We start from the raw sequence: 18,004 nt of genomic DNA on the forward strand, positions 1-18,004 counted from the left end.
CTCCTCAAAGTCTGAAGCTTTAGGGAGGTCTCTCAGTATGAAAACTAGACCCTGAAGGAGGCATTACCTCGAAACACTGTGCTCACAACTTTCTTCTATTTAGTTTTGATGTGAAGTGAAACTTTTAATCCAAACTACGAGCAGATGGATCTGCAAACATCAAAAGTATCACAAATCAAAGTTGCATTCAAAGATTTTGTCGTGGTGACATCATTATGTAAAAAAAGAGTTTGTATCTAAACCCAGAGGATGTAAATCTTGTTTTTCTCCACTCACTCAGAACAAACAGTTATAAGGAGAGTTTGCATTTATTGCACCCTTGCAGCCTGGTAAACATGAGACATATTCTGCAGAGTTAGCCCTACAGAGCTATGGATAAATCTGACCCATCACTCTAATGGACTAGAGCTGTTCAACCTCATAAACACTCTGGTGCAACCACCCCCCCCTGCGAGAGAAATGGACCGCTCTGCTCCACAGGAAGGTCAGAGGTCAGGGTCATGCTACACAAAGACGATCTCGGAGCTGCCTGTGAATCACTGTTTAGCTCAGGAACACCTCAGATGGATGAAACCTCCTGTAAGGAGTTCATTACTGGTTATGAAACAGACTTGAATTCATACTGAGGTATCTGTATGAGAGCTCAAGAGAAAATGAGAATATCAGAGAGAATATCTTTATAGTTGCATGTCACCCTGCTGCACGGGGCGATCAACAGCATGCTGCAGAAAAATCTTCTCTTTAAGTTTTCCATGGGAAAGATTCACGTGTGTGTCACATTAGACTTTTTAAATTAAGAAGGATCTGATTTTTTATTGTCATAAAACACTTCTTACAAACACACACAAGTGCAATAACAGCAAAGAGTTGACTGATGATTAGACATTCAGTGAGTAAGATCACTGCTGAAGCCGGTTTGTCATTTCATGAGTTTCATGATATGGGCAACCCCCCTGTGCATGATTAAACATGAGTGTTTCTGCTCAGGTTAGGTACATAAACATTATGCATGCTTGTGCCCGCAGCCCCCCACCACCTCCCACCACCTCCCACCACCTTATGTCTGTGACTTTGCCACTGTGCCCCTCTTCCTGAAACCGTGCAGTCACCACAGTTTCCTTAGGTTTGATGCACCAGACGACCAAAACAGCCCACACAACCGAAACTTTATTGGTGCCAAACACACCCACCGATGACAATTATCCAAACCCACAAGCAGGAAGTAACCGTCCCAAATCTGTCAAACACGGGACCCTTGAGCTCATTTACTGTAAAGCATCTGAAGTTATTGGAAGCAGGGTGAGCCACACACATGCTCTCCAAATGACGAGGATTATTAACTACGTGAGGAAGTACGTCAGAGGCTGGATTTTTAAAAAGCGTCTTTGTTGTGGGTCAGCGAGAAGGAAAGATCCATTGTCGGATTACTGCTTCACTGAATGTCCTCAAACTGATCAATAAAACTAGAAGACAGCTAGTTTAAAAATGTACTCTGATGTCTACTGCCTAGGCCGCAAGGAGGATGGTGAAACAAAATCATCAAGATTTTAAATTCTAAATATCAAACATAAATCGGTGCATCCCCGACGATCCCCGAGCAGATCGGGGACGTTAAAAATCAGATCTTTTCTACGATTCACACTACAAGATAATCTGAGCAGATAATGGATTCCGAGCAGCCTCGAGTCGGGAGTGACCCTGCAATTGTTGGGAAAGAAAAATCGGACCTCAAATCAGCCTGATAATCCTGCAGTCTGAGCCAGGCTTAAGACACCTCCTTAATATGTCACTCATCTGTATCACTTTCTTTGTCTTTACATGTTGTGTTGCATTGTTTAAAAAGAGAAGCAGTCGGTTTTACCTGAAAGCAGCGATGTACTCAGCATCTCCCATCGGCGGCTCCAGTCCTCCGGTCCACGCCACGTTCACATTGAAGCCCTCCCCTGCTCCAGAACCGGCCTAAAACAAGAACCAGTATTTTGTTGTAGTAATGTGATGAATAAGTGACCTATGATTGTTTTTGTTTGTAATCCGGTTCTAAAATTGTGAATGCGCCTCAAAGTTCACTGGAGGTCACTGACCTCAGCTGGAGAGCCGCTGCCAGGGAAGAAGTTTCCGTCGTCATAGCGATGAAGCGAGATGTAGAGAACACTTGGGTCACTGTAGAACACTTCCTGGGTGCCGTTGCCATGATGAACGTCCTAGCAACAGAATAATGGACAACATAAGTTTGTTTTTTACATACCAATCAAAGAAATACAATTTTTAACAAAAGCTGGCTAAATACATACAATCAAGCTGATGCAAACAAAATAAAAAGGTTAAGGATTGTTGTTTAATGCACTGCCTGGTTATGGCAGAGTGGAGAAAAGTTTGGGTTAACTAAAAGAAAAAGCAGGATTTAGTTTGCAAATGTTAGGCCCTGTGACCACCTAGCGTTTTTTTTCTGAGTGCTCGAGTTGAAAATCTTTGACGCCATTGGCGCTCTTTTCAAAATGTAAGAAATTCCATGTATTTTTATCGCACTGCCTTACCCAGTCAACGATGAGGACCTTGCTGACGCTGAGTTTGTGCTGGAGCTGCTTGGCGGCGATGGCCACAGAGTTGAAGTAACAAAAACCCCTAAAAAAAAAAAGAGACGGGCAGAAGTTTAACAACATTGAGCAAAGATGTAACACATGGAGAGGACAAAGGCTTCATGCTTCTTAAATTTTCAGCCCGTCTTTTGTTGATTGTTTGTAGTTTGTTTTATTGTGATGCAGCCACCAGTTATTGATGATAGCATCCATTACTTCATGTTATATAAGTTCAATAAAGTACACCGGCTGAGCAGAGTTTAAGTCAGGACAAATGAAGAGAAGAAGATGAGTCATCAAAGCATCAGTACAAGAGAAAATATCTTCAACAGTATAAATCGTCCTTATTTTGTTCCTTAATCTCCTCCAGATCACTGCATTAATAACATCTGACAGTGCAAAAACCAAGAGGGCAACTGTCTTTGATGAGGCTGCACATGAGAATAAGAGACATGCACACACACACTTACATTGGATTAGAGGGGTCTGCGTGATGCCCCGGCGGTCTGACCACAGCAAAGCCGTTCTGTGCAGGAGAAACAGACACCATTAATCAGTATTACACTGGATGTAAAGGACTGCTAAAAAAGCTTTTCTTTTGCAACAATTAAATTTTTGGCACCAGTTATAGGAAGAAAGATCTTCCTTAAAGGTACAATGCAATCGTCAAAAAAAACTAGTAAGAAGTTGAACAAAACTCTGAACTACTGTTAAAAAGATAAAGATTGTTTCAGTCATGATCAAAGGTTTGAGTTAAATGAAGTGAATTCCCTTCAGTTTTTTATGGTTTTCAATTACTTCTTTTTGACTATGAGCCCAGAATAAATCTAAAACCATTGATTTATGAGCATTCATTGTTATTTTGGAGGTTCACATACAGCATGAAGGATTTAGAAAATCTTGTGCTGATTTCATGTTTTGACTAATATTACAAAGACAGTGAATTAGGGTCAGCGTGTATTTGTACAGTATTATTTCAGTGAGTTAAACATAAAGCCAAACTGCTCAAGTTCTGGAGATGTGAGACAATGGAGGACACTCATGAGACTTGCTTTGTTTTCTTGTAAATGAATACCTTTGGCAAACATTCCCTTAAACATGCAAAACTCAAAAACAGCTTTTTGGAAGTGGAGAGGTCATAATGTGGTTTAACTTTTGTAGGAGATATATTCAGGATATTCAAAAATGTAAGACTCAGATTGCAGCAGCAGGTGTCACCTTTGGGTTCAGGTCATGCACCTTCACTGGGGTGTCAGGTGCTGCTAGACTGAGAGCACAAACACTACACCAAGCTGCAGCACACAAGGTAATGCGGAGTGTTATGAGTGAATCTTTGTTTGGAAATTTACAGACAATGTTGGAATCTTGCATAATGAAAGTATAGACCATTACTGATGGGAAATCAATCTTTTATAAATTGACTGTTTTATTTCACAAGACACTCGAAAGCGAAGCCAAAACACGAGTATCTACTAGTAAATTAGCCCGTCTATGTAGCCCCTCAGTGGCTTTAAGTTTAGGCTGAGTTGCTGTAACTGTAGTGTGACAAAAAGAGTTCAACCGCTGCAGAATCGAAAGAGCCTTAGGTTGGTAAATGATGCTTTTCATTTTCTATCCTTTTGTTCTTGCATTGTTGGTCTTCTTTCTTTTCAGGTCGTTTTTTTTTACTTTTAGAATGGTTTCAAATTATGAAAATGAAAAATTCCAAGAGTATAAATCAAATTTGGAGAAAAAATGATATCCCTGCGGTTCATCTCTGAAGTGGTCCTGCAGCTCTTTTAGGCAGGGTGAACAACAATCCTTTGCCACATGCATTGTCTAAGTTTGCACGTCTTTCTTAACCTTGTCGCCGACACACAGGAAACATACTAGTACACAGTGATGGCGTTTAACCTCACTGTAACTTAAGAGTTTCTTGCTGTGGTTAGGGATGGAAAGCAGGAACTCCTTGAGGATGGTGGTAGCGTTAAATCTGCAAATATATCTCTTCCAAAAGATACTGCATGAGGCTGTCCCAACTTTTTCACATGATTAGTCTGTTATTAATGAACTGTGTAAGGGCTGCTCTTAATTTGTTTTGTTGCAACATTCCTGCAATAAATATTTACAACACAGCCATGCTATAATGATTGCATTTCTATTAACTCCATCCATAGTTTTCTGATGTGAGGACAATGGCTTGGGTGTTACTGCCTGAATACTGTTTTGTTCAGTCTTTGGGAACAGCTCATCTGTTAACCCATTATGTGCAGAGAATGCCTAAAGCAAGGCTGCAAGGTAACAGGAACAGGTGAAATCTATTGTTTCCTCACCTTTAGCTCTCGTTTAGCCACTCTAAAGGCCAGCTCAACAACGCTGCCTGCTGCCATGCGAGATGCTGTAGAGGTATGCGACTCATTCCAGGTGGTGTCATTGTCAACCTGCAAATCAAAAGTAGATAGACAACACATGTCATATTATTCACAATATGTGCTGTATGAATCTTGATTATGTCTGAGGTTCCTCTGGAACAATGAAGTGAAAACGAGGACTCTGCCTCGAGCATGCAGGACCGTTTTTGATTCAAAAGTAAAAACATCATCAGCTTTCTCTCCCAGGCTGAGGTCAGATCCATATTTCTGATTATTTTCTTTCCATTCGCTTTTTTTCCCCCCTTCCCTCTGTTTGTTCTCAATGTGGCATTACTGTCCCTCTGGCTTGGACAATGAAATCATTTCTTTCATCCTCCTCAGTCATGGACATGTTGTTCTTATTAGTCTGAATTGTCATGGTCCGACACGGACTGTCAGGCCAACGTTAGCCAACTCTCTTTCCCTCTTTCATATCCCGTCCTTTTTCTAATTTTCTCTTTCTTCAATTTGCTGCTCATCTTTGAAAACGATATCATATTTCAATGCAGTGATTGTGTTGTGTTAGCTTTCACTACGAGCTTTGAAGAATAACGCTATGGTCAAAAATAGTGGTGTGTGTGTGTGTGTGTGTGTGTGTGTGTGTGTGTGTGTGTGTGTGTGTGTGTGTGTGTGTGTGTGTGTGTGTGTGTGTGTGTGTGTGTGTTACTCTTACCCCTACACCCCCACATGGTAACATGACAAACATCCTTTGAGAGAGGATTCCTGAGGAAACAAACAGAAAAAGACTCATATTTATATCAGATACATTTCAGTTATTGTCTTTGATCAACATAATCACTTTATGCAAAGTCGGCTCATGCTGACCGTGCAGAATCCGTTAAAGACTCTTCATGTCATGAGAAAACTATTTATAGTGACGCTTTGTAGCACCAACATATGTTTGTTGTTTCTTTATAATCTATGGACTTCAAAGACTCAGTAATGAACACAGTGTCTGACTTGTGTTTTAAATTGTACAACTTCACTTTTCGATAGTTTTGGTTCTGTTACTGACTAAATCTGTACATCTGGGGCACTGTTTGCTATTTATGTTTCTGATTAAGAGGCTGTTAAATTCACTTTAAAATCACTTTAATGTGTTTTTAAATTACACATTTTGGCTTGGGGAAGGCAATTCATTCACACAAAACTAAATCTGTGGCTGCTGCAGGCAGGTCATAGGTCTGTGCAATCATTTTGTGTGCTACTACCTTTGTTGCCTTCTTTAAAAACCTACCATAATCATACCTGTTTCTTCAAGTTGCCTCCCCATACTCAAAATCGTTTCATAATCGCTAAATCAGTCGACGTTGTTGCATACCTGCCAGCTTGCGGTTGTCTAGTTTGAGTCTGTTGAGCGGGTTGGTGCCGTAGAGCAGAACATGGCGCTCTGTGTGGACGGACTGGAGCTCCTCCAGAGTGGCTTTACGACCACGGATACTCTGTGTGAAGAGAACGTTTGCATTCAAGACATCGATACTGTAGTGAAAGATATCCATATTGTTGCACACAACCATTGACATGAACATACTGATTCAACTGAATTACATGGACTTGTAATCTGAACTTTTCTATTTTCAGATAAACCCATGAAATCATATTTTTGATGCTAATGATTCATTTTTCAGTCGTTTGTATGTTCTTGTATCTCTGATTTTCACGCTGCTGTCTTGACCTGGACTCCCTTGTGAGACAGAGTTTGTTTCTTTATACACTCATGGTAAATGGTTTTAAGTGTGTGTCAGTGTGTGTGTGTCCTGTGTCGTACCTCACACTGTCCCCTCAGGCCTCTCTCCTGTAGCCTTGACCAGATGCTCTGTATCCTCCCAGCATGCTCTGGGTGACTGCTGTTGTCTCCACATGTACATTGGTGCTTCAGCATCTGAGAGTCATACACCAGACCTGCAAACACACACACGTGTTCATTACTTTTTATGACATTTTGCATAAACAATTAATAATACATATTAAAAGAAACATGTGATCCAGATGTTATGGGAGAGAGTTGCTTTGGGAGGAAGTTTAACAGATGCAAAGAGGGCAAAGCTGCAGCTGCTCATAAGCAATGCATCCTGGGACATGTAGGAAATGCCAGTACAGCTCTATGAGCATTAGAACTCAGTTTTCTCTCTCTGTATCGTATGCACACAGGACGTTTTTGCTTCAGATAACATCCTTTACCGCTCTACCACAAGAGTTTTAAAAAATACTCCAACAACTGTGACTGACATTTTCCTCAACAGGTCAGTGCACGGGGCTTGAGTCTGACAATAAAATTATTATTCAAGACACAAAATCCCTCTGATAAAGACAGTGAAGAATGATCCAAAAAGGATTAAAAACATGACCTGATATTCAGAAGAGAGATGCACAAGGTCATGCAACAAACATCTGTGATCTCACACCCAACACTATGTTTAAAAAGTCCATTTGGAGAACTCACCGGTGGTGAAGCGTGGTTTGCTGCTGGCGTCCTGCGTGGTCAGGCTCAGAGGTTTCTCAGGCAAAGTGAGCGAGGTGGAGGCAGGGGATGACTGCGTGCGTGAAAGGGGACGATGGACACCCAATCCACTTCCGACACCGCCGCGTATCATTGGCACTGCCAGGGTCTCCATCTGTCGATGCAGCTGCTGCAGCTGCTTCTGCTGCTCCCATAGCAACGACTACAGAACAAGTGAAGGTGTAAAGGATACTTAACTGATAAATATAATCAAGTTTTTATCAAAAATATAACAGAAGGCAAAGATAAGTGCAGAATAAATCACTGTGGACGACACAGGGTTTGATTGTGTGCACATGACATCAATTTGATTGCTCTGCTCATGGTTTGCAGCTGTACACCTCTTTAAATAAGTGATTTGAATACTAGGCACACACTTAAAGTAAAATAACTTCTTCAGCTTATTATCCCTTAGCATCCAGAGTAATTTGACTCGGCCAGTATCAAGCATTCAGCTCTGAATCAGAGATACAGCTGACTCTTATCTTCCTTAAAAATCAGGTCACTCAAACTATTCTAATCTGTTTCTACTACTGACTGTGAAATTAAACATGCTATGTTTTGTTTTTACAAGATCTTCTTCATACCCCTTCAAATAAAAACTTCTAACTGTGTGGTTTGTCAGATTAGTAACTTGCACACATTCTGAAAGAGTAACAGCTCATCTGACATCATACACTGAAATAACCACTAGGATGTAATAAGCACTTGTTAAACCACAAAACATTGCAACAGCAGAAAAGATCATGGAAGGGAAAGAGTTATGCTGCCACCTACAGGACAGTTTGATGAAGATCAGTTTGTGTCTGTTTATCTCCTGTTTTAAAACGAGTGCCACGTCTTCCTACCTGGTTGAGTATGAGTGCGTGCTGCAGGTTCATTTGCTCCTCATGGCTCTTGGATGCTGTTGGCCCCGCCTCCCTCAGTGACTCGGCCCTCGCTCTGCTCTGATAGGTTGGCTCTGTTGGCGATGTCCCGCCGCCGTCTTCTGAGTCCATGTCCTCTGAGGGGATCTGATGCAGTCTGGGCTTCTCGCTGGACTTGGACATCAGCTGCAAATATACAGTCATATACTGTAGGTTGTAAAAAATGCAAGAAATCAGACTCTGTGCAGAAGAGTTACTGCAAGTTAAAGAACATCAAATGTGTTGAATGGATTTTAAAAAAGAGAGGAATGGATGTGTAAGTGCCCGTTGTAATGAGGGAACTTGTGTGGACTCAAATTACCAAGAGACAGACAGTCTTAATGGAAGAAACACCGCCTCCATTAATGGTAAACAATTCAAATAATGTTTTAATCCATGTAGACAATTTCATTTTTGATAAATACATCAGTACTATCTACAAGCTTCTCGCCTTACAAAAAGCGTAACTCAATCAATTCTGTTGTATTGTTCTCTCCTGTTTCTTTAAGTATGACCATCTCTGAAAGATGTAAAAAATTAACAGCACCACAAAAACTGTCTTCAGTGCAAACATTCATTGACTCATTAACACTGATGTCTGGATCTGAAAGTATTTGTGTCAATGCACACCTGTAAGAATGAGCGGAGCTAAAGACAGAGTTGTGAATGCATGCATGCAGACGTGAGCAGGTTTGTTATACGTGTCTATAATCTGTATTTTTCAGAGAGAGGGGGAACTTGCTATAAAAACAAGTCCTCCTCAGGGATCAATAACAATGACCTATCAGGCTTTTTCTGTTCTGTAAATCAAGAGGAGTGTGTACCTTGCCCAGGTGAGTTTGCTGTTTGAGCCTCTCTAGTAGTTGTGTGTTGTGCTGCTGCTGGAGGAGATGTGTGTGAAGGGGGCTCTGAGGGAGGGGCTCCGAGCGTGTTCTGCTCAGGGGCTTGTGGTGCTGAGCGCCTCCGGGAGTCAGGTGGTCCAACTGGGGGGCGAACTGGAGCTGGACGGGGTCTAAGCCTGGAACTTTTTCAGAGACAAAAGAGAGGAAAGTTGGTACCTTCCACAAACATGACTTTCAATTATATGGTTTTCAAACAGTAACATTTATCTCTTTTTCCTTGTTAACTAATTACATTAAACATAAATAGAAATATACAAGAAATTACATCACAAATTATACAATGCAGAGAAGTTGTTTTGCATTATTGAGGGGGATGAGAGAAAAGAAGATTTAAAGAATTTAAGTAAAACAGTGCAGAAATAATTTAATTGCTAATCCATTGAAGAAACCATAATTATTCTAAATGTCACCACTGGGAGGTGCTCTTTCATCTTGGACTCAAAGTAAAACCCCTTTGTCAAAATAACTATTCCCTTTAAATTGATAAAAGTGAACTATGTGTACATTTGTGCAGCCTTCTGCACATTTTAATCTGCATATATTTGACATCTTGGCCAGTTACAATGTGCCTCACCAGAGAGCAGTTGAGAGTGCACCAGTCCAGAGGGCTCCAGGATGATGACAGGCAGGTGAGGGTTCAGCTGCCCCGTCTGATCCTTCCTGCTCAGAGGGAGGAAGACCGGCGAGCCCCCGGCTGTAAGCAGCGGCATCTGACCGAGCTTCAGAGAGGACATATCTCCTTCAGCCTGCACACGGTTATTAACCCAGTTAGACTCAGGTCAGGTCACAGTAAATCAGTATTTTAAAGCACAATCCCTCCTTTATTTACTGTATTTTCTCCTGAAACATGACTGTGAAGCTGGTCGAGTTCACGCACTTTTTCATTGATTTCAACGAGATTTCACAGCCATGGGATTTATTAATGCAAAGAAAGCTTTGTAAGCGGTCTATGTTCACTTTCACACGGTGCAGCTTCAGTCACTGCAGCTTAAAACACATCTTCTGCTGACACTTTGTCCGTCATTAAGTCTGCAAAACTCTCACAGCAGAAAAAGTCAGCAAGCATAATCTACATTCTGGAAGTACTCAAATATATTCCAGTTTCCAAACATTTTAGTCTGAATGAAATGATTGGTCAGGATTATCAGACACCTAAAGATGTTGTGAGAGCACTTGTCTGCCTGATTTTCAGGAGAAGATGTGATGTGAGAAGAAATCAGCTGTCATTACAGATGACTGTTTCAGTTGAGTGTTTACCCTGGCGTTGGCTGGTAGTCCCAATGTGATGGTGGGCAGGGTCGAGGGGCTCTGGATGGTGAAGTTAGCCAGAGTGCCGTCTCGGAGCAGCAGCTTCTGGGCCTGAAAATGACACAGATAAAAGGCAATTAAATTATAATATTTTATGTATATTTCAAGTTAATTTTGTAAATAACAAAAATACTGTCCGGCATAAACGCCTCAAAGCTCATTTTCATCTCATGCAGTTTGTCTTTGTCTTGACTTTTTCTGCCTTAGCGACCAAATGTCAATCCAACACAGTAATTCAAACCTGCGCGGTTTAATTAAATCTAAGCTGGTGTTTCTCTCCGAGCTGTGCGGTCACTGCAGGACTCGTGAGTCAGACGTCTGCAGCAGGTGTGACAGGGGTCGACTTTATGTGATTAAATGAATTATGTATCGACGGCTGACAAACACCGCTCCTGTGTCGTTGTTTAAAACAAGTCATTACTCAGCGTTCTGCGCAGCTCATGAACATGAAGCGACCTCGCTTTTTTATTTTTTTAATAATGCAAACGTTTTATTACACCTCTCAGAGTCAGCTGAAGCTGTCTGAACAGATTTCTCAACATCTGCATTTTCCCAAACCCCATCAAAAAGTAACTTCTCATTTCTATTCTAATGCACCGATTTGTGTTATTTATTTTTCAGCTTTTTCTCGCAGTGAGAGTGTTAACTTCAACTGATGTTTGCCTAGATTACATTCATCAAGAATTTGAAAAGTGATGAAAACATTATGTGTGTGTGTTGCTGCTACCTCATGTGAGAGGCCGCCTGCAGATGGCAGCAGACCGTTCTCATTGGGCAGACTGTCGTTAGGAGAGCTGCAGCCAGAGACGGGAGTACTGCTGCTGCTGGGGGACGAGTCTGACGAGAGACAGGGGAGAGTTTACATCATGATACAGGTTCTTGATTGTATTTCAATAAAACCACATTTAATCCAAACCATTATAATAACATTTAAATATATGCAACAAATGAAAACCTAATTATTTCACAAAAACTCAGCATTAGCATTCATTTTCATTTAATGTGTGTGTGGGTGTGTGTGTGTGTGTGTGTGTGTGTGTGTGTGTGTGTGTGTGTGTGTGTGTGTGTGTGTGTGTGTGTGTGTGTGTGTGTGTGTGTGTGTGTGTGTGTGTGTGTGTGTGTGTGTAGTTACCCAGTGTGTCAGGTACTCTGTGTTTGACAGTAGCTGGGGCGCTCTCTTTGCGGGTCAGGGGGCTCTTTCTGGTGTTCAGGTGTTTCTTCAGCTTGTGTCTCACCTTTAGATTGGGCTCAGACGCTAAAAAAAAAGAGCAATATGAAAAATAGGTCAGTGATATTTTAGTATGCAAATGACTTCCTTTAGTTCAGACTGTAAAACCACATCAACCATCCGACCAATTTCCAGGTAATGAAGACTGTCACTTTAAAAAAAAAAAAAAAAAAAGACTCTGATTTGGCATTTACATATTAAAAAAAAAAAGTTTCACATCATCATTCGATTATCACTTATTCTTGAATTATAATAATAAACAGAAAATGCAGTTGTGCTTCTTTAGTCTCTGCCCGCTGGTCACAGTCAGAAAGTGACCGTGGAGGTCAGATTGTGTTACCTGCTCTGCGTAGCGGCGTCCCTTCTGAACCCTCAGAAGAAGGAGGATGTGTTGGAGAAGTGACAAGAGGCTGGGAGGATACACTCGGGTCTGGGCCCAGCTTCCTGCACAACACAAAGACAGGTTTCTGGGTTATTTATAAATCACATTTTGGTCATTTTTCTTCTCTCTAATTTGCCAGTTGTTTCTTGCTACATCTGTTTTTGTCGTTAGTGTGCTATAATGGGTCGCTGGCTGCAACACAAATCTCCCTACAGGTACAAATAAAGTAACCTGAAGCCGAACCTGCACAACATATAAACACACATACAGATGAAACATTTAGCTTATGTCTTCACACAACACAAGGTAGAAGTTTATCAAGAATTTAAAAGATTTACAATCTTAAAAACAACGATATTCATTTTGTGTGCTTGATGCACAGTGAGTGTTTGTGTTGATGCGTCCTGCGTCACCTGTATGCTACAGGAGCTGAAGTCAGAGTGTTGGAGTTCGTTCTCTCGAGCGCCGCCTGTTTCTGCTTCTTGAGAATCACCTCCTGGAGTTTCTGTTTCACCAGAGAACTTGCGACCGCACCTGTCAATCAGTAACACAAGCAGCGACTTAAAAAAAACAAAAAAAACATAGAAAGACTCACAAACGGCTTCTTCATTAAAGGAGGCGCCAGGGAAGAAATGAGCAATGAGGAAATAATAAGTGACTCCTGGATTCATGTCAAAAAGAACTGCATAAAGTCAGTTGAGGGGGAGGGGGTTCAGGATTTACATGAGCAGTGTGTCATTTAGGAGCATGTGAATGCCCTTTGCATGATGCCGGTTAAGGTCACAGGTTTATCTGGGAGTCTATTCACTGCCACAGCTGTGCGTCTGTGTTTGTCTGCATGCGAGTGCAAATGTGTGCACAGAGAGGTGACAGGAGGTGCTCGCAGTGATCAAGTCAATATTGACCCTGTGACTTTATGCGCACAGACCCGAGGCTATATTTAACCCCTCTGTCGTAGCTCCACTTGTCGGGATATATTTAGTAAAAGGAACAGCTTTGAAGGCGGAGTCACACTTTCCCATATAGAAGAGTTCACCTACAGGGACTTTTCCAGCTGCTGTCAGCACTCTTTTTTTTTTTTTTTTTAAGATTGATACATCACACCTGATCACACCTGAAATGAAAGGTGTAGTAACATGTAAGTGTAGTTAAAGTTGAGCTTTTGAGAATGGACTCACTCTGCTGACTCTTTTCTTTGTATTTCAGTTGCTGCAGCTCCTGTTTCTCATGGTGCTCCTGCTCCCGCCTCCTCTGCTCCATGTTGAACTAACACAAACAAATACACACATGCATGTTATATAGAAATGTATTTAAAAAAAAGAAAGACATGATGGTCAAAATGAAGGAACAAAATGCATTCAGTTCATTTCAAGAATCTATGCTCAGGTAAATGTGGCGTTGTATACCCGGATGTGCTGGTGCAGCTGCTGCTGTGAGAAGGAGGTGCGGGGCGGAGTGGAGAACGGAGCGAGGAGTAAAGGTGGGTGCAGCGGGGTGAGGAGCGCCGTGTCCGAGCAAGGGCGCATCCCCCGCTCTCCCACCCTGAGGTCCATGGGAAACAAGGCCTTGTTCAACAACGGCAGCGCCACAGAGGAATCTGGGAAAAGAGAAAGAAGAGGAGGAGAGGAGTGTCAATCTTCAAATTCGAGACAGCTGATGAACTTTAAAAAAATGATGTGAACAAACTGTACACAGAGACCAAATAAATCAGCGTGGGGAGGGATGGGAGAAAGTAACACTAGCATTACATGTTCATATAAAGAGAAACTTTGCAGCTGTCAAACATCAGCACCAATCTTAAACATCCTGGGAGGACTGATGATATAAAAGTAGTCTGAACATACAGAGTTCACTAGAAATCTCATGTCTGTAGAGTCAGTCAGAAAGGTCTTAGGTAAGTGACTAGTCTGGGATGGAGGTTTAAACGGCAGCTATTGAAACAGTTTACAGGAGAGAAGCCAGCTCAGCGTGTCAACGATTATTTAATTATGATTACTCTCATTTGTGGCTTAAGAGTCAATTAGGTAGAACAAACATTTGCAACTTATTCTGTAACCAAGACAAATAAAACATCAACTAGCAACGAGGATCATTACTCATTACAACTGTCATAATGATAATTAAAGCTAACGGCTGAGGTTGCTAGGATACGGCAAAAATCATAATCACAATCACCATGAAACATGATTTTACAACGTCTGCAGGACACACATTTATCAAACGTAAACACTTTAACATTCAGAACAATTTACAAAACAATCCAGAGCAACCAGCATGTGACAAAGCAAAAGTTTGATCTTGATTATCTAAAAGATCTGTTTTTAACATCTAATTTTTCATATCAAACAATGTTTAATCAGCATGTCAGGTTAGCATATCTCATGACTTTAAATATTTGGTGACTAAATCAAATCCTTACACTACCAGTCATAAGTTTGAAAACACAACAGTCACAGTATTATCAATAACACAGCTTACTATATTATTATAATATAACTACTGTAAGCTGTATCGCGGGTACACCTACTAATAGAAGGGTTTTCTTTATTTTTACTATTTTCCACATTTTAGAATAATATTAGGTATTAAAACAATGCAAATAAAACATTTTATTTTATTTTGACTTTGGAAAGAAATGCATCCATACGTAGGCATCAACGTCCCTATTTCTTTTTCTAAGAAACATGTCAATCATTAATGCATGAGGCTTTAAATGAAAATAAAAGATAAGAACATGCACTTCAATCAGGTGTGTTCAAACTTTTGATTTGTATTGTATTGTACAAAAGCTTATGAAGGCAAGCGAAGAATTTAGTTTTTTCCACTTTGTTTGAAGGATTTAATGTCAAACGTTTCAATATGAAGATTCCAATGAGAAGGTAAAAATGAACAAAAAAAACCACAGCATTTTTTGGGGGGGGCTTCAGGGGAGAGAGATGATTTTCTGGACTGAAACTTAACTCAACTTTTCAAAACGTCATAAGCTGTTAGACAAACTCTTTCAGTGCAATAATAAAAACAGCGACATCCTTTCTCATCATAATAATTTCCCCTTTTTTTTTGGATCATATTGTAAAACACACTGCACCGGACCTTACAAAAGTGCCACTTGTCTCACCACAACATTTGCCTATTAAAGTTTATAAGATTAAAAACAGGTGAAGCACTTGTCTGGCTCACAGTTTTTTATCCTAACTGAGGACATTTCATTTGATGGAAAATTTAACTTTCAAAGGCTCTTACGCGCCCACCCAAACAGCTGTCACTTAAAGGGATTAGAAACCCAAACTGCTCCAGTGGAAATGATCAACACCACTAAAACCATGACGCAAACAAACCCTGTTTTCTTAGAGCAAAAAGAGATTTTACTAAATGTACATGGGTCTGTTTTTGTAAACATACAAGGCACAGATAACACAACTTTAAGTACAAACTATTCTACTGCCTATATGTCTCTCTCTGTGTCTGTTTTTCTGTCTGCCTGTGGGAGTGTATTTATCTCTTTACACACAAACACACACATGAATTTCCATGCTCTTTGCATGCTGTTGGGGTTATTTGCATGGTTGAGTCAATGGGAAAGATTGCCTCATTGGGGGCTAAAAACAGGATCCAGGAAGGGAACAGCTTGGGAAAAGGCTGGGGGTGGTTTCTGACTATGACACACACGCATCTGCACGCACACACACACACACACATCTGCACACACACACATACACACATTTCTGCACACATACAGATGCACTTGCACAAACAAATGCAGGCACACAAACACTTGATGCAAACAAACAACATCTACATACCTTACATTCAAATCAACATGTACACATTCATCTGCAGACACATTCATGCAAACAGTTATATAAACAACACACACACAAACCTACACACACACAAACCTGCACTAACACAGTCACCTGCTGCACACTCACACACAGCTGCGCTCACACAACAGGCTGAAGCAAACGCCCGATTGCACAAACCTGCCTTTTACTGTGAAAAACCACAAATTTCTAACGCACACAGAGCGAGCGTTGAAATAACCTTGGGCTGACATCATCTCCATGCTGCTTGTGTGGCAGGCTGCAGTCTGTGAAGTAAATGTCACTCATAGAGGGGCTCGGTCTGATGCCAACAACTAAATTAAAAAAAGGAAGAAAATGGCGACAGGGAACAGAAAACTGTAGAATATAACAGACATTTTACCCGCGGTTGTGAATATGTGCAAACACACCGAAAGAGAGCCCGAGTTGCTTTGGTCTTGTTTGCATTTTTGTTTTGGTTAATGTGACATAGCAGTGTGTGATTGTGTGTGGGTGTGCGTGTTTGTCTGCGAAGTGTCAGTCTCCATATTAGGAGATACAAATGCAGAGAGACAGACTGAATGCCGACCGTGGCTGAAATGACACAAATCCTTTGACAAACACACACACAGCGCTGTGCACACATCTTCTTGGTAATGACACCAGAGGAGTAACAAAGCCATTATTCTGAGGCGAAGGAGACGGCATGCTTATACAAGGAAACAAAGAAGGCTGCTACAGCACACACACACAGAGTCAGGAACACCGGTGTCTCTCCCTCCCGAGGGTTATAAATAGAAAAAAAAAACACACTGGTCCAACATTAACCTACACAGGGCTTTTTGTTTCTGCAAGGAACACACACACACACACACACACACACACACACACACACACACACACACACACACACACACACACACACACACACACACACACACACACACACACACACACACACACACACACACACACACACACACACACACACACACACACACACACACACACACACACACACACACACACACACACACACACACACACACACACACACACACACACACACACACACACACACACACACACACACACACACACACACCACACACACACACACACACACACACACACAGTGATGTCACCTTCAGTTTGTTTTTGAAAAAATATGAAAGGAAGTGCTAGAAAAAAAGAGGTTAGAATAAAACCAGAACAGAAAAAGAAAGCAAAATGAAGGATGTTCAATGTTTTAATTATAGTTCTCCGACAGCGACGGCCGCTTAACCACCTCTTCACGGTGCTCCATCACCATCATCACTTTGCAAGATAAAACTAAAAATACTTTGCAGGAGAGAAAACGGAGTGGGCCACATTATTCGTTTGATATAGTTTCAGAAGCGGTTGAGTTTAACTGGACAACAACATAACATTGCTATAATTCATTAACTCTCTAATTTCCTGTCATCACTCTTAAGGCTCACTTCATCAGAGGGCTCGTTCCTGTAACACTCACACCTCCTTTAACACCTTGTCTTATCATACATCAGCGTTGACGCGTGTTACTGACTGAACCGCATAAAGACATGAATTAATGTTTTGTTCCGTTTTTTATAAAATTAGCGTTATGATATTTTAAGCCCTTCTCTTTTTATTCTAGGGCTGCACAATAAAAGCTATTTGATCATAATCACAGCATGAGCATTCTCAGTGAACACATCTCAATGTCTGAATTTATTGCAATGAAATCGAAAAAAAAAAAGTTTCATATTAACAATCAAAGCTTTCTCACACACAGAAGGCCAAAGTAGTCCTTTGTGGATGGACGCCTGGTTATTATAATCGCCCTGCGTTCACATCAAGCTAACCATCCGCTAACCTCAGATTAATCGGTTGTCATTCAGTGTTGGAAGAAAAAAGAAAGGGGAGGAGTAGCAGACAGAATCACCTGCTGACTGAGAAAATCTGCATTCAAAAGACCTATAGTCAGTTCCAGCACGGTGTGCACAGAGT

General features: G+C 41.1%; 1 protein-coding gene across 3 annotated transcripts in view; it reads right to left on the reverse strand.

The window, feature by feature from the left end:
• The window catches only part of hdac7a (histone deacetylase 7a), a 69,543-nt gene that overhangs the window by 9,576 nt on the left and 41,963 nt on the right, over positions 1 to 18,004 (reverse strand). For 2 of the 3 annotated variants that reach the window (XM_020635981.3, XM_020635984.3), the window contains 19 exons: positions 13,598 to 13,788; positions 13,370 to 13,457; positions 12,605 to 12,725; positions 12,150 to 12,253; positions 11,714 to 11,836; positions 11,309 to 11,418; positions 10,531 to 10,632; positions 9,848 to 10,019; positions 9,196 to 9,395; positions 8,315 to 8,539; positions 7,410 to 7,629; positions 6,735 to 6,868; positions 6,288 to 6,408; positions 5,640 to 5,689; positions 4,889 to 4,996; positions 3,047 to 3,102; positions 2,535 to 2,622; positions 2,082 to 2,201; positions 1,862 to 1,959 (listed from right to left, as the gene is read on the reverse strand). In XM_020635981.3, coding sequence (XP_020491637.2) covers positions 1,862 to 1,959; positions 2,082 to 2,201; positions 2,535 to 2,622; positions 3,047 to 3,102; positions 4,889 to 4,996; positions 5,640 to 5,689; positions 6,288 to 6,408; positions 6,735 to 6,868; positions 7,410 to 7,629; positions 8,315 to 8,539; positions 9,196 to 9,395; positions 9,848 to 10,019; positions 10,531 to 10,632; positions 11,309 to 11,418; positions 11,714 to 11,836; positions 12,150 to 12,253; positions 12,605 to 12,725; positions 13,370 to 13,457; positions 13,598 to 13,788 — 2,431 coding nt within the window. The remainder of the gene's footprint in view (positions 1 to 1,861; positions 1,960 to 2,081; positions 2,202 to 2,534; positions 2,623 to 3,046; positions 3,103 to 4,888; positions 4,997 to 5,639; positions 5,690 to 6,287; positions 6,409 to 6,734; positions 6,869 to 7,409; positions 7,630 to 8,314; positions 8,540 to 9,195; positions 9,396 to 9,847; positions 10,020 to 10,530; positions 10,633 to 11,308; positions 11,419 to 11,713; positions 11,837 to 12,149; positions 12,254 to 12,604; positions 12,726 to 13,369; positions 13,458 to 13,597; positions 13,789 to 18,004) is intronic. The other variant, XM_020635982.3, reaches the window with a different exon arrangement.

This window comes from Labrus bergylta, chromosome 12 (assembly GCF_963930695.1).
Source record: "Labrus bergylta chromosome 12, fLabBer1.1, whole genome shotgun sequence".
In the NCBI taxonomy this organism is placed as follows: domain Eukaryota; kingdom Metazoa; phylum Chordata; class Actinopteri; order Labriformes; family Labridae; genus Labrus; species Labrus bergylta.